The sequence below is a fragment of the Delphinus delphis genome, chromosome 10, assembly GCF_949987515.2.
Source record: "Delphinus delphis chromosome 10, mDelDel1.2, whole genome shotgun sequence".
Classification (NCBI taxonomy): domain Eukaryota; kingdom Metazoa; phylum Chordata; class Mammalia; order Artiodactyla; family Delphinidae; genus Delphinus; species Delphinus delphis.
In genome coordinates this window covers 25,678,405-25,692,206 of record NC_082692.2, presented here as the reverse complement: position 1 = coordinate 25,692,206, position 13,802 = coordinate 25,678,405, and the positions used below count along the sequence as shown (strand labels likewise).

Here is a 13,802-nt window from a genome sequence, read left to right as displayed (position 1 = left end):
CCCTGCAGTGGAGTGCGGAGTCTTGAACTCCTGGACCGCCAGGGATGTACCGATGCTCCTATATCTTAAGTGTATTTTTCTTATGGTAAAATATGGACAGCATTGTGGGTGGGGAGGACAAGTCTGGGACCAAATGTGGAATTTCCTCTCCTGACCACCCCTGCCCCCCGTGTTTAAGTAGGTCACTGTTATCGGTACCCGCTAGAAGAGACAGGAGTATAGAAGTGGGTGCTAGAATGTCAGTATAAGAGGTGTGTTCCTGTGGTGCATAAGTCCTTCGAGGGTGTATCTCAGGGGTGTGAAAGTGTGTCTGCAAGAGCCCTCCTGGGTGTGTCAAAACATGATTTCATAGGCAGAATGACCCTTAATGTGCAGATTCGGGTGGTGAGAGTTGATTGAATTCAGTCTTAAGATAAAAGATGAAGTTTGTTGTTTGTTCCCTCTCCCGAAAGACTTCGGCAGTGCCCCCCTGGGATGGGTCTTGGAAAGAACAGGACAGCGGTAGCCTAGTCTCTTTTTCTCCCGTCCCCTTGGGCCTTTAAGGGGGCTGCGCGGACCTAACACCGGGCTGGAAGGAAGAGGCGTAAGTCAACTTCCTCGCCGGCTGCACCCGCGGCGGCCGTGGGCGCGCGGGTCTGCGCATCCCGCCCCCGGGTCGGGAAGGGGCGGAGCCGGGCGGAGCCCGCCCCCCGCGGTCCCCTCTTCCCTGCTGCTCCACTGAGAAGCGCTGGCCTCAGACTCTGCAGCCTGCAGGAAGCTGAGAGCCGGGACTCCGGGCCGGGAGTGCGGGCTGGGCTGAGTGCACGGGCTCGGCCGCCGCTGCCGGTGAGTCCCGGGGCGGGCGGCGCGGAGCGGGGCGGGAGGCGCGTCAGGACCGGGCTGTGGGGAGACCCCAGGCGCAAGCTGGGGGATGTCAGGCTCGCGACGTTGGGGAGCCCCAGACCCCAGCCCGGAGGAGCGTCGCGATGTGGAGAAACCCGAGCCCGGGGGCGGGGAGTCAGTGCCCCGGGGTTGGGGAGTCCGGGAGCCCTGAGGGCGAGGCGGCGGGTCAGGAAGGCGAAGTTGGGGCGTCCCGAAGCCCGAGCCTGGAGGACTGAGCGGTCAGGATCCTGACGTTGGAGAGGTCCGGAGGGTTGCGGAATGAGGGGTGCCCTGTCGGCATTCTTGGGGCGCCCTCCTCCGGGCGGAGGGGAGCAGAACCCGGGAAGGGAGTGCGGAGAGAGGAAGCCCGAGGCGGGCGGGGCGGGAGGGGAGCCCCGGAAAGCGTAGGGTGGGGCGAGGCGAGTGGCGTCTCTGGGGAAAGATGGAGGGGGCTTCTCCGAGAGGGCGGGCGCGGGAAGCGGAGTCGTGCGGGGAGCCTGGGGTTCTGTTCTGGAGGATAGGGGGTTGGAGGGCCGGAACGCCGCGGCGGAGGTCCGAGGTGGCGGGCTGAGGGGTGCGTCGGGGACTCAGGAAACATCTCGGCCTAGGGGACGCAATCCCCTTGGTGGAATGGGGTCATGGCAATCTCGAGAGGGCACCCACTCGAGAGAGCAAGACGGGCCACCCCAGACGGGGGCAGGTTGGGACCCCGCACCAAGCGAGCTCGGGGAGTGTTGGGACCTTGGGCGGGGGGACCAGGGAGGGGCGAACCTCGCTGACCCCACGCGGGCACCGCAGCGCCCTGTGCGTCTGTGGGCCCTCAGGCACAGACTCACAAAAGGGAGACCCGCGGGCCGGACGGGCTTTTGGTTGCACCTCGTATTTCTGAGCTGGGTTAGAAGTGATTTTGCCCAGGGATCCGATGAGAAGAGTCTGGGCTTAAAAGAACAGCTCTGGAGTGAGTTTTCAAATGTACAGGTAAGCTCTACGTGTGTGTGTGTAATTTTCAGACGCACATGTGCTACTTGCTGCCCCCTCTCCTGTACTCTTGAGAGGCAGTTTCTGAGTAAAAACTGGAAGAAAATCAGGAAGGCGCTCGCATGCACACATGCACACCCGAACCGCCCACAAATGCGTTGCATTCCACAGCCGAGTAAACACGAGGAGTGCTGTACAGTGTTGGATTGTTTCTTTTGGCGAGGGCTCCCTTTACTGGAGTTAATAGGAGTTACCTGCGTGGAAGGTGGACTGCCCTTGACTGCCCTCTTAGGATGTGCACAGCCTATACCCACCCCGGAGCTGCTACACCCTTGAACAAGTCACCCGGCAGGGCACTAGGCGGCTTAGGACCTCAGTGGATGGACATTCTAGAGTCTTTCTGAAGATAAACAAACGACCCGTACCCTGTCTGGTTTGTTTTTTTCTGTTGTTTGTCTTGGGTGCCTGGCTCCCTTTAATTAGTTTAATAATATCGACATATTAACATATCCTGTATGGTTAATTATGTGTTGTAATTAGTTTAATTATTTGATATAACAGCTAATTCTGGAAGACCCAGGGCCCTGGGAATCCTGTTAAGTGGATTTCTCCCTTAGAAGGTTCCTAGGCTTTAAGGGGCAGTGGGTGAGAGATGCCTCCCACTCCCTTTCTTTTCTGCCCTAGATATAGGTCCATCTTCTGATGTACACTGAGATTTGAGCTTCCTGGGAGGACCAAAGATTTTTGGCAACTAGCATATGTTGGGCCCTTTTTTTTTCCCCCCTTCATGAAAAGGAAAGCTCTTCAGTAATTATGCAAGTTAGTGGAAGAGTGATCTATTCATTTCACAGGTATCATTTCAGGAGAAGCTTTTCTTTTATTTTCACCAGGGGGTGGTCAGAACCTTGAACCAAAATCTGCATTATTATTATTGCGTTAGCATATTTATCCACTTGGACGTAGAGCTAGCTGATTCTTCCAATTCTTTATCCAAATGTTAGGATAAATACGCCAGTATTTATACATTCAAATAAATGCATGTTTCTCCCCTTCAGAAGCCTCGGCTTGGCCAGCTGTGTACTAATTCTAGTGATGCTGTCATTGCTGAGAATAATTTTGGAGCTCCTGCTTTGGAGTTGCCTTCAGAGCTGGCAACACGGTGACTGAATTGCCTCTGTGATGGCAAACCTTCTGAAGCTGGGAAACAGCCAAGCACTGTGTGGAGCCATCTGTGGTGGAGAATCGAGGTTGTAATAGGAAGTATGTCCATTAAGGTAATGAAAGTCTTCTTGAAGGACTAGCAGGTCTACAGGGGTCATCCAGTAAAGAGTATATGTATGTGTTTAGGATTGTAAAGTAGTTGCTGTGAAATGCAACCTTCATTTGGATGTTCGTGCTCTGGCGTGTGTGTAAAAAACTGGCCCTATAGTACCTTGCTATACCTTATGGCTTATTGGGCTGGAGAAAATAAGCCTTTCTTTTCCCCTTCCATGTACTCTTTACCAGGCAGTTTCCATCCCTTTGCATTTTTACAGAAAGCAAGATGAACAAAAGACTTGTTTTTTCAGAAAAAAATGTAGTCAGAAAGTCACTTACCCCATGGGTCATTAATGCCTGGTACCTGAGTTTTTATGTGAAAGAATCTATATAGAATCAAGCGGAAGAGAATGATTTCTGAAAATCCATTTCAGTTTTGTGATTCCATAGCACACAGCGTGAAAAATTAACATATCCTTTTTCTTCCATTGGTTCCATAAATTCCCAATTTTTTTTCAGGTTGTTAACCCAAAGCTTCATATAGCCATGGCTTGAATCTTGATTTAGCTGTGATCTTGGACAAGTTATTCATCTCTTTTGGCCTCAGTTTTTCTACCCTAAAATGAAGATATAGTGAGTAGGTACCTCATGGGACTGTGATGAAGATGAAATAAGATTATGCATATAGAGCCCTGAGATCAGTGCCCCATACATAAAGTCTTGCTCTTTGTGTTATTAATAGTGCTTATTGATAGTTATGTATTAAAATTCCTTTTAAGCCATGTAGAAATTTATCATTTCCAAGTAATGACATTCCCTTTGGCTGGGCTTTGCAAATCAACATGTCAATGAGAACACCTGGTTTTTACTCTCCTAGCCTCTCAGGAGTTTTTAAACAGTCACCTTTACTGCAACCAGAGCTAGCTACTTTATTTTGAATTCTGATACTTTAAAAAACGAACAGTCCTGTTTTGATTGTGTGTTAGGTATAAGAGTTTGGTCAAAAGCTGAAGGAAAATTGTTTAAAAGCTTCTCCTATAATTTTTTCCCTTGATCCAATAAAATATTATTCTAACGACGTAGCTATAGTTTTCTTGGCATATATTGAAAGGGATGATTCTGGGGAACGTTTGTTTCAGTTAAACTGGAGTTTTGTTCTGCTTTTTTTAAATGATAGGGAGGAAGAACCTGGCACTATGTTCTCAGCTCTTCCATAAATATCGACTTTAATCTTTTGCAGATTTATGAATTTTATTAAAAATACTTGCATACAAATAATTTTATCATAATTTTTAATCCAATGGTTCGGGGTTACTATGAAATAGAGGTTTCATGGAATGTTCGACATTTAGTGAGAGTTCTCTGCATTTCAGCAAAGTTTGTTCAGGAGACAGAGGTATAAGAAACAGATTTCTTCCTCCAGAAGTTCACATAATGTGCTCTCTTAGGACAATGCATTAGCAAGAGTATTTTTTCTCCTAATGGCTTATAGGGCTAAGGATTAATATGGATTTCACTGCATGTTCTTTTCCCTCAATTTCTTGGAGAAGTTTAAATATATAGATCTCTCAATAGTGTTCATATTTTTTGACGTGGATTAGATCCTGCTATGCACTCACATGCCATAAAAGGAGATAAGGGCTCTAAAAGTATTTAGTGAATTGTAAAGTGATACACAGTCTGCCTTCCCTGTGGGGGCTGGATGGGGGGGGGCGCTCTGCATCCTCAGATTCAACCAACTGTGGATGGAAATGTCAAAAAAATTAATCCATAGTCGGGGATATATGTATATGTGTAGCTGATTCACTTTGTTATAAAGCAGAAAGTAACACACCATTATAAAGCAATTATATTCCAATAAAGATGTTAAAAAAAATTAATCCATAGTCAATCTGAGAAAGAAATGGAAAATCTTTATTTGAGCCAACCTGAGGATTATAACCCAGGGGACAGTCTCTTAGAGAGCTCTGAGGACTGTTCCAAAGAGGTAAAGGGGGAGGCCAGTATAGGTGTGATTTTGGAGAAGGGGGTACGTGTAACCAAGCACGCATCTTGGTAGAGGTGACTGCTATTTGCGAGGAACAGGTACCTTAGTTAATGGTTTTAGTGCTCCTCTAAGTATGGGAAGATGCAAAACACTGGATTCATAAAATCTTTTCCCGAAAATATCTAACTACCTGAGGGCCGGTTCTGTCAGTTTTCCCGCAGCACAAAAGGCTTCATCCTGATCTTCGCCCTGAATTCCTTTCAGGGTGTTCTGCATAGGTCAGCGGCTGCAGTGGCCAATGACTTGTTCCTTGTAGAAATGGACAGTGGGCAGCATTCTTCGTCTTACACTCCCTTCCCTTTTAGTCTTAATTTTGATCAAGGCTTAGGAGGCATTTCGTGAGCACTTTGTCCCACAGCTCTAGGAATGCTCATTCCCAGGTCAGGCGAGGATTTGGTTGATAAGCCACTCAGTGTGCTATTACTGGACTAGGCCCTGTTACCAGTGGCCAAAAGCCTCTGGATCACCTGTCTTACATTCCGTTATAGTCCAGGAAATGGTTCCCTCTTGTTGCTTCTTCCCACATCTAGAGTTACACTATTATAATCATTGATTTTGTAGAACTATATCTTTGATCAGTCGTTTCAAGTTGACTAATCATCATTAATTTTGTTGGAGGCTCAGTCACACATTTGGTCATGCAAGAAGCAATAATCCTGTACAATAGGCAGAATACAAGTAATATAGCTAGTAACATTAACAAGGTCATAAGTATTTAAGTGAAGAGCTTTCATTAGGTGTGGCCCAGTATCTCCCCAGGTCATCTCAGCAGTCTGTTCTGCATTAATTGCTGTCTTTAAGGGAAATGATATCTTGGTATTGTACATAAAGCTCCCCAAAGATGTCTGCAGGTATAAGGTGAGGGTGTGTTATTATGACCCCTTAAGGATTGACAAAGGAATGTTATCTTCTAAAGAGTTAGGTGGCAGTCAGAAGAACAATTGATCTTTATGTTTGAACAGGTGTTTCTGCCACTGGGGAGTCTGGTTAATGCATAATGCAGATGCACAATGCACGGTAAAGGGGAGGGAGGAGGCCAAAGGGCAGAGAAAAATTTCATGTTTAAAATTTTCTTGTCTTGCCTTAAACTGTGAATTGAAATAAACATCGGAAAATATTTAGGAAAAAAATTCCAGAAAATTCCAAAAAACAAAACTTGAATATGCCATGCGCAGGCAACTACTTATGTAGCATTTACTTTACATAGCATCTACACTGTATTTACAATTATTTTCATAACATTTACATTGTATTAGGTGTTATAAGTAATCTAGAGATGTTTTAAAGTATATGGGAGAATGTGGGTTGGTTACATGCAAATACTATGCCATTGTGTATAATGGACTTGAGCATCCACAGATTTTGGTATCTGAGGAGGGTCCTGGAACCAATCCCCCACAGATACTGAGGGATCACTGTATAACCATAGGATAGGGGGCTATTATTGTTGTTCCATACTTTCCCAGAGTGTTCTGATTATCACCTCCATAGCGGTGTTTGGCCCTTGCTCTATCTCTCTTCTGAATGGTGGTTTACACCCAGAAAACAATACAGCAGCGTGGTTTAGACTAGAGCAGTGGTTCTTAATAAAGAGCAGTGGCTGTGTTTTTGCATCCTCCCGCCCCCCAACCCACCAGGACATTTGGCAATGTCTGGAGATGTTTTTGATTTTCACAGCTGGGAAGAGGAGAGATGTTATTGACATCTAATGGGTAGAGGCCAGAGATTCTGCTAGGTATAGTATAATGCACAGGACATCCCCTTACAACAAAGACTTTTCCAGCCCCAAATGTCAGTAGCGCTGAGAGACCCTAGACTAGAGCAAGGGACCTGGAGTGGGGGCCAACCTGGGTTAGCATCCTGGAACAACCCTGAGTGAGTTCCTTAACCTGAGTGTCTATAAAATGCAAGTCTGAAGTGCTATTGTGGAATAGGTGAGATGGTGTATATAAAGTACTTAGCTCACAGAGGTGCCCCGTAAATGGTAACTCTTAGTATTATGTCTGGTTGGTAAATCCAGGGACTATGCTTTAAATAGACAGCTTTGGCTTTTGAACCCATTGTGTACAGAACCAAGTCAGGTTTCATTTTTCTTTTTCTATAAATTTATTTATTTATTTATCTTTGGCTGTGTTGAGTCTTTGTTGCTGCATGCGGGCTTTCTCTAGTTTCAGCTAGCGGGGGCTTCTTCGTTGCGGTGTGCGAGCTTCTTATTCCCGTGGCTTCACTTGTTTTGGAGCACCAGCTCTAGGCGTGTGGGCCTCAGTAGTTGTGGCACGTGGCCTCAGTAGTCGTGGCTCGCAGGCTTCAGAGCGCAGGCTCAGTAGTTGTGGCACATGGACTTAGTTGCTCCGTGGCATGTGGGATCTTCCCAGACCAGGGCTCTAACGCGTGACTGCTGCATTGGCAAATGGATTCTCAACCACTGCGCCACCAGGGAAGCCCTGCTGGACAGTTTTCAAAGTGCTTTTATATACCTTGTCAGATACAACTTTTGCAACCACCCTGTGAGGCATGGAAGGCAGATACCATATTGATTTTTTTTTTTTTTTTTTACAGATGAAGGAAACTTGGGGCTGGAGATGGTAAGAAATTTGTCAAAGTCACAGTGAGAAAAGGGCAAAAACAGGGACTCAAACCCAGGTTGAGTAGCTTCCGATTACTGCTACAGGGCTCCATCCACCACACCTTTCTGTCTCTTCTGATGTAGATGGAGCATGAACTTGATGCAACTTCAAATAATACATCAAAATAATAACTATTGACTGAACATCTACTGATGTCAGGAAATGTACAGTTGACCCTTGAGCAACCTGGGGGTTAGGAGTGCCAACCTTATGTGTGGCCTGGGTAGTCCTGGCTGAGAAGGAACCTGAACAGTGACCCTGTGGAGTGAGATTTGATGGACTTCTGGGAAGTGGTCTGAGAAGCAAAGGATATCTTGTTCGTTCATTCGTTTGTTTGTTCATTCATTCATCAGTATTAAGGGCTTACCAGGGCCAGGGTCTATGCTGAACACGGGGTAAAGATGCAATGTTGAACCCAAATGCAGTCCCTGCCCCTACAGAGGTGACAGTTTGGAGTTGAGTTGTAGGGAGGATGTTTTGCTTCAGAGGTAGGTGGGGAAAGGATTCCTCAAGGCTTTTTCATACCTGTGCACAGAGCTGAAGCGAAGCTCAGGCCATGTGTAAGTAGAAGGTGCTGGTTGGCTGTACTCAGGTGCTTAGAGTGGAAGAATAAGACCTCATGTTATGGGGATATATGTACATGTATAGCTGATTCACTTTGTTATAAAGCAGAAGCTAACACACCATTGTAAAGCAATTATACTCCAATAAAGATGTTTAAAAAATAATTAATTAAAAAAGAAAAAAAAGACCTCATGTTATCCCACATGACATTCAGAACCCCACTTCCCCAAAGGTGGGGAACCGCCCTCTGCTGGAAGTCACCTGGGTTGGACAATCAGGTTGAGTAAAGCCTGGGGCTTAGGGAAGTCTTTCGTCCTCAGCGTGTCTGGAAGGGTACAAGCTCCAAGCCATCTAGAGTGCTAATAAACTGACCCTGTTGTCTTATGTGACGAAGACTCCATACTATAGCAGAGCAGGGCTTGTTGAATGAGTGAATTAATAATAATTATAATAAATGTTAGTCTATGATAGAGGTAATGGGAGACTTCAAGATTTCGAGACGAACACACCCAGAGAAGAACCGAGCTCTCCCCCCTTTCCAGGCTGAGCTGGTTCCTGGGACTGTAAGAACCTAAAGGAGATCAGAGCTAGGGTTATTGATTTAAGAGGTTTTTGTTGGTCTTGAGACACTAGCATTAAGGGCATCTTAGGGTGATGTAGTCCAAGATTAAGAAAAGCAAAGAAGAAAAAAAAACCCTCAATTCTTAAGGAATAGATAATTTGTTGCTTTTCACCAGTAGCTTGAAACTATGTATTTGCCCTATTCTTGCACCTGCTCTTTGGAGTCTGAGAGAATTTCCCAAGAGGTTCAAGATAAGTCTACAGTCTAGAAACTGGAGAAGGGCTACCCTTACCCAAACCACTTGAAGATGGAATGAAAATACACATACTCTGCTGAATATTGCCTGTAGATCGTACTTTTGTGAGAAATGAAACTTTGTTGGTGAAAACTATCTTCTCATTTTCCTTTTAGACTCAAATTGGTTGTATAAAATATGGGAGAAAAAGGAGGAGGATGTGAAATCAATGATGAGTGTAGTGGCTCTTGAATTAGGAAATTTATATTCTCCCTGGTGTATTTCACTCCGTCCAAAGAATTCATTCCAGGAGTCTCATCTTAGCTTTTCTATTCCTGCACTTAAGCAAGATAAGGGCATCAATATTGTTCTCTTGAGTTGCCAGGAAGCCTGAGCACTTCATAAAGTAGCATTAGTCAGTTTCATGCATGGGCTAATGCTTGGGTTGGAATTGGCTGCAGTGGTAGAATGTCACCCAAACAGACAGGTTCAGGTAAAGCACCAAGAATTTCATTGAAACTGGGCAGCATTTCAGGCAGGTAGAAACTGGTTCATCAAATCTCATTGTGGCAAAGAGGTTCAGGTTAATTCATGAAGTACGTGCACAATTTTGTCCCATGAAAGGAAAAAAAAACTATTTATAATTATGTGGCTGTGATATGTCTTATGGCCTGGAGGACCATTGTGTCTAGATATATTGACCTAATTCCAAAGGGGGTAATGATAATACACCCACGTGTGCATGAAGGCATACAGAAACATAAAATACCTACTGTGTATTGAACAATTCCTGTGTGTCAGGCATTGTGCAATGCGCTTTTTTTTTTTTAACCTTATCTCTACTCCCCAAAACAAGTTAGGAGAGAGAGATCCCAGTTTACCAATGAGAAAAAGAAATGAAGTGGCTTGCTCAAGGCCACTACAGTTAGTAAGTATCAGAGCTGCTTACAGATTCCTCATTTCTGAGAGGGCCTGGGGCAGATGAGTTTGGGTTTAATAAAGGGCTCCCTTACAATGCATCTGTAACCTGGAATGGGTCCAGGGTGGGATTTCCTGTCCGCCCAGCTCATCACCCTATTTAAGGGATTCCGGAAGCTCGGAGTTACTAAATTTATATATGTGGTTCCCTGAACCTATTGAAAGCATAGGCTCAGGGGGGCAGGGGCTGGGGGTAGTGCGTTGAGCCCGTCTTCATGATTTCATATGCCTACAAAACCACATACTGTATATGTGTGTCAAACAGCTGCACCGACCATTAAAACTTGAAAGTCCTTTGCTTTAGGCTGCGGTGATAGTAGCTTCATTTGGAGCCACCTGCCAGCTCATCTAAACTCTGGCCTGTGATTAGGTGTATCTGGCTGAAAGATACAGGGTGATGAATCATTTAATGGATGTTGTTGATTTAGAAAACTTTCAAAGCATGGAGAACTTATAATAATCACTTTAAAACAGGTTTCATGGGACTTCCCTGGTGGTCCAGTCTTAAGACCCTGCGCTTCCACTGCTGGGGCACAGGTTTGATCTCTGGTCAGGGAACTAAGATCCTACATGCCTCACAGTTTAGCCAAAAAAAAAAAACAAAAAAAAAAAACAGGTTTGATGATGAAAAGATTGGGCAATAATGGATGGCCTACAGTGACAGTGAAGTTCTCAGTTGCAACCCCCTGACCCCCCATCTTGCTGGCCCCAGAGCCAACTCATGTCTCTAGAGAGGCAAGCTGTGATCCTGGTTCCTTTTGAACGTAGAAATGACAGCTTCAAGACCCTCTCTGATCTAGGACAGATTGCATTAGTTGAGCACATGTTGTGTGCTAGCAGTTTTACCTGTATTATCTTCTCTCTCTCTTAAACTTTCTATTATAGAATATTTCAGACAGACAGAGGTGCACAGAATAGTAGAATACACCTCCATGTGCCCATCCCCAACTTCAGCAATTACCAACTCATGGCCAACTTCTCTACATACACCTTACCTCCAAATGATTTTGAAGCAAACCCAAGCCACCATTTCATGATTTGGGAGCATTTCAGAATGCATTTCTAAAAGATGAGGGCTCTTTTATCATAATTCTTTAAACATGACAACAACCCTATTAGGTACCACTCTATCCTTATTTTACAGGTAAAGACAGTGAGACACAAGGAGGTTAAATTATTTGCCCAAGGTCATCCAAGGCAGAGTCAGGATTCAAACCCAAGTTGCCTAACTCCAAAGCCTGTCCTGTTAACCACCACACTGTGTTAAGGTAGCCATTAGACCCCTCTGCTCTAGCTAATCCGACACTGTGGAATTGGATCCTGGAAGCAGGAAAATAAACTCCCAGGGACAACACTATTGATTTCTGTGAATTCAACCACCCAGTCATTGCTGCAAGCAGGGTATATTTAGGTTCACAGGGTTAGAATGGCTGTGAAAGTCTTAGACTTGTCATCTCAAGGAATGAAAGGACTGGCCTGAAATATTAATGGATCCTCTTTGGGCAGCAAATCTGACAAAGCAGTCAAACCCTTATCGTGCTAGTGTTTGAAAGGGTGGAGAAACCCACAATGAAAAGGACTTCACAGAGAATATGACTGTCGTGCTCTGGCTGCCAAGGGAAGTAAAAGGTTTCTTTTAAAATGAATTTTCATCTGGTTTTCTCTCTTGGCAGAAGGAATCATAGTCTTCCCACTGAGTCTTTTCAGTTCGTTTCTAGCACAGCTAATTGTGTTTATTTGTCTCCAGAATCACATGTCTGCCTCCTCTCCCTGGCCTTTCCTTAAGGTATCTTGCCTGCTGTGTACTACGGTTGCTGCCAAAAAACGTTCCCCTCACCTGGGAGCGGTTGGCTGACAACACAGAGTAGATGTTGGGAAGCCACCTGTCTCTCCAGAGATCTGCCCTGGCCTCAGGCGTCCAAGCCCACCTCAGGGTGGGGATTATATAAGCTGGTGGGGAAAGGAACCGTGTCATTTGCCTTGTGGCTACCCTTTTGGCCCATCAGGGTTAAGAACAGAGCAGAAAACACATGAATACTATTGATTGGCTGATCAAGGAGCTTTGCTAGTTCAAGTTCAAGAAATTGATTCTCCATTTTTTCCTATCAAAACAAGCATCACACTGACTTTTCTGTTTAATACTTTTCCTTTGGCTTTGGGAATCGCTGACTTTTAAGTGATTCTCAAACCTCAGTTTCTTTTCTTACCCCCTTCCCCATGAAGTCCAATCACAGAAGCCATGTAATCACTGGAGGACTACCCAGCCCTTCTTAATCCTCTCTCCTGTGAAGCACTAAATGGTGGTCCTTGTCAGGGTGCAGGTGAGGACGAGCCTAGAAATTCCACCTTTGACTCTCTCTGGGAACACCATGAGACCACTTTATCAGACGGTAACAATTTCTGGGTCCGTGAGGACCTCAGCCTGTGTCTTTTTCAGGGAACATCTGTTTTCCTTAAACCTTTGCTGTTGCCAATCTTCAAAATTATTTATTTATTTATTTATTTATTTTGGCTGCACCAGGTCTTAGTTGTGGCACGTGGGATCTTTTTTTTTTTTTTTAAAGTTGCGGCATGTGGACTTCTTAGTTGCAGCATGCGGGTATCTTAGTTGGAGCATGCATGTGGGATCTAGTTTCCCGACCAGGGATCAAACCTGGGCCCCGCATTGGGAGCACAGAGTTTTACCCACTGGACCACCAGGGAGGTCCCTGAAATAATTTTTTATGATTGCTGGGACTTCTACTTTTTGAAAACTAAGGAAAATAGTAGACTGTGAGTTGCTAGCTCTTCATCATAGAGTCAGCTCAGGGATGGCAAATACATGGCTTTGTGCCACGGCCCCCTTCTGAGCCTGGTGTCCCCCAGGAGCAGTGGCAGACTTGTACATCGATCACAGCATCTTCTCTGGAGCTCGCCGGGGCCTGAATGCCTCTCAGTGCGGGACCCCAGGAAGCCAGTTACCAAGAGTGTGGCCTAGGGTTGACACCTCTGTGCCCTTTCCTAAGTAAGTGGTCTTTAAAGCCCTTCCCACACTAAAATCTCTTGAGCCTTTCTGCCTGTGGTCACATTGGGTCCCTAACAGCAAGGGGCCAGCTCTCTCCTCTTTCACCAAGAATCAGATTAAAGGGGGATGTGTCACCACTCAGGCATGCTAAACCCTTTCTGGAAAGCAGATGATGGGGAAAATGTTTTAAACATTGATGGTTCACGGAGGAATTGGAGGTCGTGACTCTTCCTTTCCAACCCATAGTGGGTTTGTAGATTGGGTTTGTAATTTGGTTGGTGAGTCAGTAAGACTAATTAAAGTCATCCTTTTTATGGAGAACCAGAATGTTTAATGCCCAGGGGGAATATAAAGGAAATGGGAGCCCAAAGCCTGTCCTTTAGGAGTTCCTAATCTGGTAGAGCAGTTGTATTAAGTTGAATTTAGATTCAGTGTAGTTTAATGAGATGCAAGGAGAAATGTAGTGCCTGGTTATAATTAACTCACTCGCAGCTGACTAACATCCGTTTGAAGACATTTGGAGGGCATTAAGATAATGCCTGTGAAGCAACAGGACTTCCTTGACAGAAGATGCTATAAGTATTTATGACCATATTGTAGATAATGTACAGGGCTGTAAGGAATGGTTTGGGCCCATCTGTAGTCACCAGAAATTGTTACCCTCTGATAAGCTGGTCAGGCAGAAGCTG

The 13,802-nt window shown here is 45.2% G+C and overlaps 1 protein-coding gene across 5 annotated transcripts in view; it reads left to right on the top strand.

Moving 5' to 3' along the window:
- The first annotated feature begins 750 nt into the window (after positions 1–750).
- The window catches only part of PAQR8 (progestin and adipoQ receptor family member 8), a 37,730-nt gene continuing 24,678 nt past the window's right edge, over positions 751–13,802 (top strand). Inside the window, exons 1-2 of one of the 5 annotated variants that reach the window (XM_060021680.1) lie at positions 792–825; positions 7,703–7,728. In XM_060021680.1, coding sequence (XP_059877663.1) covers positions 7,703–7,728 — 26 coding nt within the window. In that variant the 5' untranslated portion in view covers positions 792–825. Of the gene's footprint in view, positions 826–1,448; positions 1,840–7,701; positions 7,729–13,802 lie in introns of those variants that run through there. The other 4 variants (XM_060021683.1, XM_060021682.1, XM_060021681.1 and 1 more) reach the window with 4 other exon arrangements.